This window comes from Quercus suber, unplaced genomic scaffold (genome assembly GCF_002906115.3).
Source record: "Quercus suber isolate HL8 unplaced genomic scaffold, Cork oak 2.0 scaffold_260, whole genome shotgun sequence".
Lineage (NCBI taxonomy): Eukaryota > Viridiplantae > Streptophyta > Magnoliopsida > Fagales > Fagaceae > Quercus > Quercus suber.
In genome coordinates, this window is record NW_027069716.1 from 210533 (window position 1) to 219719 (window position 9187).

At 34.3% G+C, this 9187-nt stretch overlaps 1 protein-coding gene across 2 annotated transcripts; it reads right to left on the reverse strand.

Moving 5' to 3' along the window:
- Positions 1-1586: 1586 nt before the first annotated feature.
- On the reverse strand, positions 1587-4292 carry LOC112004711 (3-ketoacyl-CoA synthase 11). Of its 2 annotated transcripts, none has more exons than XM_024036954.2 (2): positions 4078-4292; positions 1587-3762 (listed from the first exon to the last, which is right to left on the reverse strand). In XM_024036954.2, the coding sequence occupies exon 2, from the start codon at positions 3476-3478 to the stop codon at positions 1946-1948; it is 1533 nt and encodes a 510-aa protein (XP_023892722.1). In that variant the 5' UTR covers positions 3479-3762; positions 4078-4292; the 3' UTR covers positions 1587-1945. The 2 variants fall into 2 exon arrangements, with proteins under 2 accessions (XP_023892722.1, XP_023892712.1); XM_024036944.2 differs by having other exon boundaries at positions 1587-3865.
- Between the last annotated feature and the right edge of the window lie 4895 nt (positions 4293-9187).

Here is a 9187-nt window from a genome sequence, read left to right on the forward strand (position 1 = left end):
AGGACTGAATGGACAGAATAAGAACAATGTAGACTGAATAGGACCGAAGTAGACAAGCTGGACCGAAGTAGACCGAATAGGATGAATGTGGACTGAATAGGACTGAAGTGGAAAGAATGACCCGAATAGGACTGAAGTAGATCAAAGTGGACATAATGGACTGAATAGGACGAATGTGGACCGAATAGGACTAAATAGAATAAAAATAGACAAAATAGGACCAAAGTGGACAAAATTGACCGAATAGGACTAAAGTAGATAGAATATGACCAATGTGGACCGAATAGGGCAAATGTGGATTGAATGAACCAAGGATTGAATGAACTAAGGTGGACTAAATAAGACCGAGTTGAAGCAAATAGAACTTTAGTGGACAAAATGGACTAAATAGGACCAAATATGACCAAAGATGATAAAATGGACCGAATAGAATCAATGTGGACTAAATAAGACTTTTGAATATTTATCATTTTTATTGCATTTTTAGAGCTCATGTTTCTAATTTCTAATGTCTATTTTTGTATTTTCCTTGTATTTTTTTAACTCAAAACTAAAAAAATTAGCACAAATATAATAAAATTTCATACTTTTCAACCCAAAAATTAAGAAAAAAATGAAATTTTGAGCTAAAAAAAAGAAAACCTACAAGAAAATCAATTTAGAGCCTAATTAGTCTAAAATGGACTAAAGGAGGGACCGAAATTGACCAAGTAGACTGAACTAGACCGAGGAGACCAAATTGGATTGAAGTAGGCCTAATTGGACTGAATGGGAGCAAAGTGTATCTAACTGGACCGAATAAAAATTGTTTAATTTTTAGAGAGAACAAATTATTTTCAAAAATTTTAAAGAAAAAATTATAAATTATATTTCAATAAAAAATAATTATTTATTTCCTCCCACTTAGTCTGCTACTAGTTCATTTTAAAAATAGATGAATTAAAAAGGCAACTACTTTTGATGCCTATTGCTTTTCGGTGCCACCTATTAGATGCACACGCTAAATAAAAAATGAAGGAAACATGAAGCCAAGTAATGTATCATGTACACTAGATGGCAAAAAAGGTAATTTGATCTTATGAATAGTTAAAAATATATATTAAAGTTACCACCAATTTTATAAAAGATTTACAAATTGACTTGACAATAACTATAATTAGTATCACATTAAGTTACAGTCACACTAACAACATAATAAATAAATTTTTTAATTACATTTCAGTAGCGCGTTTGTTTGTTTTTTATTTTTTGAGAAGATGTTTTTTGTTAAAAAGTTGGACTCATCAATTTCTAAGATTTATAAAGTTAATCTCACTCAATAATTAAAATCCGCGGTAAGTGATATTCATGATTGCTATTTGATGATCTTGATAGCAATTCAAAATACCCAAATGAAGACGATGATCAGAGTTCCATTCCCTTAAAAAATGATTGATCTCAATCTACTGCCATGGACTTTCAAGATAACGTGAAAACACCTTCTCCTAGTCTGGTCCTATCTGGAAACAAATACCTGATAAATAGCCAGAAAATCACAGTTAAATCTCAGTTTCTGACTAGAGAGCTCAGTTGACCTCCATCTGGTATCACCGAAAAACATAAACATTCTTGATATCCTACCAAACAGTAACAGTTAACAACATACAATTAGAAACTAACCAAAAGAAAGATTTATGGCCTGTTTGGATGAAGGAAGAAGCAGGGAGAGTACAGTAATATTAGCTAAAAATAAGTTAATTTTGTACTAAATCTACTCTAGTCTGCTTCTCCCCTCCCTTCCCCTCAATCCAAACGGACTATTAGAAAATAAAAATACACTAGTCCTACCACCTTTCCAACCTAAAATAAATTAATAAAAAATAAAAAACCATATCCTGGATCCCCATTGAAACAAAAAACAAGAAGGATTCACCACTCAAAGAGCGGGGACCTATAACCGTCGCATTCAGATGGACGAGATCTTAGGAACATTCACTGGGAACTGATGAATCTCATCCATCCATGGGTTCTCCTTTGCTGGATTCACAGTCTTTAGAGCCTTCCAAACTGCACTGTTACATTTGAACCCGGATCCAAACGCTATCTGCCATATTCTGTCTCCCTTCTTCACTCTCCCCTTGGCTTCTGTATAAGCCAATTCATACCAAAGAGAGCTACTTGAGGTGTTGCCAAAACGGTTGAGTGTCATCCTTGAAGGTTCCATATGCCAATCCAAAAGCTGCAAGTTCTTCTCCAATTCATCCAGCACAGCTCTTCCTCCGGCATGAATGCAGAAATGCTCAAAAGCCAGTTTGAAATCTGGGATGTATGGCTTCACTTTCATCTTGAAAATTTTCTTTCCAACCAATGTGGCAAAGAAGAGCAATTGTTCAGACATAGGCAACACAAGAGGACCCAATGTTGTTATATTAGTCTTCAAAGCATCCCCAGCAACTGCCATTAGATCCTTAGACAAAGAAACTCCAATCCTCCCAGTGGAATCCTCTTGTTGAGTAACACAAGAGAAGCACTTATCATCAGCTCCTTTGTGGGTACGAACTGTATGAACTAATCGATACTTGGATCGACATTGTTCAGACCTCTTGTTTGTAAGCAAAATTGCAGCCCCTCCCATTCGAAACAAACAATTCGAAACAAGCATCGACCTATCATTCCCAAAATACCAATTCAAAGTGATATTCTCCATGCTAATCACCAAAGCATACGAATTGGGATGAACTTGAAGAAGATCTTTAGCAAGATCAATTGAGATCAAACCAGCACTACAACCCATTCCACCCAGATTATAACTAATGATATTCCCTCGAAGCTTGTAATGGTTAATAATCATGGCAGATAGTGATGGTGTTGGATTAAACAAGCTACAATTCACGATCAAAATCCCAATGTCTTTTGGTTTCAAACGCGTTTTCTCAAAAAGCTGATCAAGGGCACCAAACATTACCATCTCAGCTTCTTTCCTTGCCTCTGCCAATGATGGGTTTGGAGGAATTCTCAAAACCGCTTCAGGAAGATAAGTTGACTCTCCAAGACCTGACCTCTCCATAATTTTCCGTTGGAACTCGAGGTTTTCCTCCGTGAATGTCCCTGTCAAACAGGACAGATTCATGAACACCTGCCTTGTGCATTTCCGGGCATCCTCTGGCTTATAGCACGAGAAATCAACAAGGTAGACTGGACGGGGACGAGTAAGTACATAAAGGGTTGATAGAAAGACAAGAAGAGTTGAGCAAAGCATCACAGATATGAGATTGAACTGGAGATGGCTCCATAGGTCATAGACATCTTGAAGTGAGAATGTAGAGAGTTGCGCTGCGATTAGAACAATCAAAGGCGACAAAAACAGGTACATTCCATGGGTGATGAGGTAATGGTAGCCAAGTTTCACATATTTCAGCTTCACAGATTGTTTGAAATCAGGGAGGTTTCGCGAGGACAGCTGGGGAATCAAGGGAATGTTTGGATTGGATTCGGACATTTTTGGTAAGAAGTTGATTACACTAATTGGAATGGTGCGGATCAGAATTGACAAAACAAAACAATTCCTGTGATGATCCAAATAAGAAAGTGAAAATGAGCATGAACCCTTTTCCCTTTCCCTTAAAGCAAAAATTCTATGAATTTTTGAGATCACAGGAAGTGCATTTGCTCAACAAATCGAAATGTATGACCTGGGTAATTAGTAAAATAAGTTTTTGGTTGTTGGGCTTAGAATAAACAAATTTAGGTGTACTGGAACTGGATTTTCTCGGATTTCAGAACCTGCCAAGAAAAGGGTACCTTAGACACGGCTTATAAATGGATCAAAATGAAAACTTTCATAACATAGAATTAGAAAATGCAGCTCAAAGAACCTAAAACATTCCTGCCAAAAACAAAAAAAGAAAGAAAAAAAAATTACAGAAGGACAAACTTTTAAATACATTTATTATAAGTTTCTCAATGTAAAGTACTTATCAAAAAATAAAGTTTCTTAATGTAAAGTGCGAAAAACAAATGAATATTTCAATGAAATAATGCAGAAGAGAGATTCTTCAAGACATGCAAGAGACCCAGTAGAGAATGAAAAAGCCTTACCTTAAATTGGCATCTGAGAAGAGGTGTTCTTCTTTGTGCCGGAGAAAACAATGACACAGAGAGCAAAAATATTTTGTGATTTTCGAATTGTTTAATGAAAGAGACAATGTGTGTGTTGTGGTGAACTGTTAAACTTTTATATTTGAATCCCAAATGTGTCTTCTCCAGTGAACTTGGTGCAGTTAGTGCTAGTTCGTCCGCATTACAGTTACTGAGATTTTTTTAGTTACAACTTTCTCCGATTCTTCTTCTTCTAACTTTATCAACAACAACAACCTCTTTGTTTCTCAAAAAAAAAATAAAAAATAAAAAAATAAAACAATAACAAAAGTCAAAAATTTTGAAATCAGATTTTTTTTTTTTTTTTTTTTGAGAAAACTGAAACCAGATTTTAATCTCTGTTTCTCAAAAAAAAAATAAAAAATAAAAAAATAAAACAATAACAAAAGTCAAAAATTTTGAAATCAGATTTTTTTTTTTTTTTTTTTTGAGAAAACTGAAACCAGATTTTAATCTCTAAATCTTATCTGAAGTGAACTAACCTCTTTTTTTAATCTCTTATTTACATAAGTGTGTTAAAGGAAAATGCTAAATCAATTATAAATTTTATTAAAAAAAACTTACAAATTAATGTGACAAAAATATAAATTAGTGCTACTTAAACAACGTAACAAATAAAGAAAGTTTTTATAAGCCCTTGTGTTTAATCCTATTAAAATTTAGTCTACAAATATTCAATTATTATATTTGATACTATAAAGTATAAAGTTTTGATTTTAAAATGAACCAATAGAATTTGGTCCAAATCAATAGATTCTGCAAAAAAAAATTTATTTTTTGGATGATCAAATTATCCTTGTGGTTTGACCCAATCTCAAGATAGTCCAACAAGTCTTTTTCAATTTTTACATTTTGACAAAAGTTTGGATTAAAATGAAATGATATAAATATATTGGACAGAACCCTAATAATTTTATTTTAGGCCAAACCTTAAAGGGCCAAATGTTGCAATTGAAAGTTCATTGACTAAATTGTGATAAAGTACATGGAAAAAAAATATATTAATTTTTCCTTAATAAAAAAAATTGACTAATTATTTCAAATATATTATCACTCTGTTTGTTTTGTTGTAAATTTTGGTCAAACTTGAAAATGTTTCCCGATAATCATAAAATTCTTTGTAAAATTTTGCCAGCATGGGAGTGAATTTTTAATCTAAAAAAAGAAGGGGATGAGGGGGAGGAGAGATTTTTTTTTATTTTTTGGGTTTTTTGATATCAACAAGAGTGAAATTTAGTACAACTTAAAATTAAAATTGAACAAAAAGAAAGGCAAGATGAAAGTAATGGAAGTGTGTGTACATATATGTGTCAAGCAAGCTTGGCATTTACATGACATCAATATGATGCTCTAGCGTCGTTTCTTTTGGATTTTGGTTGATAATTGCTTTGCTGGATTTGCCTCCATCCCTATTGACACCTTGGGGTGGCTAGGCAAAGAGTTTCACAGACAAATATAAATAAAGGAAAAACCTATTTTAACATTTGAAAAATTAAAAATTAAAATTAAAATTTGAGCCCACTGCCTCATTTGCTCGGGCCATGCATCATAGCCCCAAATTATTTATTAAAAAAATAATTCAGAATATGTATAAATTGTTCCATTATAACTCTAGTCCATTTGGTTGGAGGGATAAAAAAGTAAGAATATAAAATATTTAGTTTACTCTCGAATGTGTTTAGTTAAGAGGATGGAAAAATAGAGATATAAAAAACTATTGAAAATGAAGTTAGTATAAATTACAATTATATCCTTATTAAATAAAACAAAAGGCAACACAAATTTTTATACACATTTTTTTAATTAAAATTTTGTATATAGACACTTCACTTCTTCTTTTTTTAATATATTTTAAAAGCACAAGCTAAAAGAATCCAAAACTTATATAAGAAAAACAATAATTAAAAAAAAAAAACCGAGAATGAAAGAAAGATAAAAACGAAATAAAGAAAAAGACAAAAACTGAGATAAGGAAAAAAAAAAAAAAAGTAAAAGAAACCCGGAAACAACAACAGTGGTGTCATAGATAAAAATAAAATAAGGAAAAAGACAAAGTGAGATAATGAAAAAAGAAACATAAATGAAAGCAAAACAAATGAATTGGAATAATAGAAGAGATGAAAGCAAAAACAAAAAACGAAAAAAGAAAAAAAAAATGCTTGTTGGTGGAGAATGACAATTTTTTTCAAAAACACATCTTCAAAATAAAAAATAAATAAATTCATAAAAGAAGTTTTGGTGAGCTTGGAGACAAAATAGCCAGGCCCACCATTTTTCTCTTCTCTCTCTCTCATTCCAACTAAATACCTATCTCACCTATTTTCTTTTTCTTTTTCTTTTTTTCCATCTTCTATAGACTCATTCCAACCAAACAAACCTGAATGTTTAATTTATTTGACAATTGGCAATAATTTTTCAATTAACTCAGTTTGTCCACAAATTTTTTAAATTGATTTACAATTTTATGAGATTGGGATTTTAGTTAAAGTTTTCTCCCTTCACTCAATATATATATATATATATATGTGTGTGTGTGTGTGTGTGTGTGTGTGTGTGTGTGGGGTCAATTACATTTTAGTCCTTCTTTTGATGGTCTGATCTTTTCACAATTTAGTCTATAAGTTTTCAATTATTATATTTGAACTTAAAAAGTTTGGATTAGAATAAAACTCTTAGGGTTTTGTCCTAATTAATAGATTTTACACTTATTAAAACACTAAATTATCCCTTGTAGTTGATCCAATCACAATTCAGTCCAATCAGGAATTTTTTTTTAATATAGTAATTGTTACAATTTTGTTAGGTCCAAAATATTGAATGTTGGAAACTCATGACAAAAAGGTTGAGTCCGGGTTAGAAATTGCTCAAAGACGTCAAAGTTTCAATATGCTCAAGAGGAGGAGTTATGGTTCTTCCGCTCATATCTTTTGCATTCAGGCCTATTTGCATTTGAAACTAGTGACATATTACAGTTTAAAGTTGACCCTAAAAGTTGAACTAGGAAATGCAAAAAAATTGTAGGATTTAGCTCCAAATTCTAATAAGAGAAGTATTCTTGATAGGTTTTAACCCTACTTTGTGCACCTATATAAACCACTTATTGTGCAACTTTTAGAGGCAAAAAAGGCAGTCGTAAAGGCAAAAACGCTAAGGGTTTAAGAGATAAACTCTAGCCTCCACCTAGTGAACTAGTGAGTTCAGAAAGAGAAAGAATAAGATTTCACTACAACTTTTGTGTGCCTTCGAGCTATTTCCCACCATCGTCTTTGACATCATATTGGAGATCATTGAGGTGTTTTTAGTGAAGCTATTACAAAACCAAGACTACGACAATTAGGGATTTCTATGGTGAAGTCAATCATGTAGATTATAGATCAGTGCACACCAAAGAAGGACGCTAAGAAGAGTAGTCCAATTGAGTTGGAGCGAAGGTTGGATCAATCAGTAGGATCTACTATAGGTAGGTACTTTGGGATCGAGTATATTCCCTATGCTTGTAACCTCAATCTTTGTTAGTGGATTATTCAAGGAATGGTGACCTATATATCACCTGTTAGGATTTTTCCTGCGAAGCTTTCACCATTGTGACCATGTTGCTTGTGTCAAATTTATTTGTTGCTACATTAATTAAATGTTGCATAAAATTAGACTAATTTAATCAATGTAGGCAATTGGTTAATTTAACTGCGTTCACACTTGAACGTAACAAGTTTGACTCTCTAAATTTTGTATTAAAATGGAATAGTCAAGGGTACCTAGTAGAAGAAGGAGTGGAGGGCTTGCACTCCTGTGGAAGAATGATGTCTTGCTTAACACCCAAATTGTCTCCCCTAATCATATTGGTGCCTATGTTTCTTATCCTGTGCAGGTACAATGGAGGTTGACGGGGATTTATGGCCACCCCGAGGAACAACGGAAATGTGAAACTTGGCATCTCATGCGTCACCTATACAGTTACACGTCCCTACCATGGTTGTGCATTGGTGACTTTAATGAGATGTTGTCCTCGGATGAAAAGAATGGTCGAATACCTAAGCCGTTGGGTCTGATGCAAGCCTTCAGTAGCACACTTCTCCATTGGCGGCTAGTTGACTTAGGCTATAGTGGGAAGATCTTCACGTGGAGAAATGGGAGGCAGGAGTTGGAGTTTGTGGAGGAGAGGTTGGATAGAGTTTGTGCAAATACTGCATGGTCGGAACTTTTCCCTAGAGCACGAGTGGAACATCTTAATGTTGCGTACTCTGACCATGACCCCATTCAACTGAACCTCGACAACTCAAGCCCACAAATTGTTTGTCGGGAACATTTACAACGATTCGAGGAAAAGTGGGTGCCTCATACGGAATGCGAAGACAGAATTAGAACTTCTTGGGCCCAAGAGGTACTGTCAGGAAGTCTAATGTTTGGCTTATTCAAAAAAATAAAGAGATGTTGCCTGGACCTTCTTAGCTGGAGCCGAGTCACTTTGGAGGATACAAGAACCAGGTTGAATCAAAAGCAGATGGAGTTAGACAAACTTGTAAGGTTGAATTTAATCAACCATTTAATTGGCTTTATTCCGTGACCAATTTGCTTGTAATTTAGCATTTAGCAACCCTGTATTTAGGTGGAAAAATTGTAAGGGTAGTGTGTGAGAAGATGTGAAGAAAAGTTCAAGAGTGTGCAAGAAAAACAGAGACTAGCGGCTAGGGCTCGCGGGTGGATCGCGATTGGCAAGCCACGAAAGGTAGGCACGTGAGAGGCACACTGGGAAGCTGAAGGGTCGCGCCAGCTGTCACGCTACAGGACAAAAGTTCCAGTCTGGCCAGGCTGTTACGTCGCGACTTGAATTCGCGACTTAGTTCAGCCGCGAGATCAAGTCGCCAACTTGCCCTGTTTGGCAAAAACTGACGTTTTGCATTCCCTTCTCACCCTACTATATATACATCCTTATACCCATCATATTGAGAGAGCTTCTAGAGAGAATTTTGTGAGAGAAAATCCTAGAGAAAACCAAGATTGAGTCATCCCCAATCTTCATCTAAAGAGATTCTACAAATTCCTCTACTCT

Coding starts and splice junctions, on each gene's coding strand:
- LOC112004711 (XM_024036954.2), bottom strand. CDS start 3,478: ATGTCCGAATCCAATCCAAACATTCCCTTGATTCCCCAGCTGTCCTCG.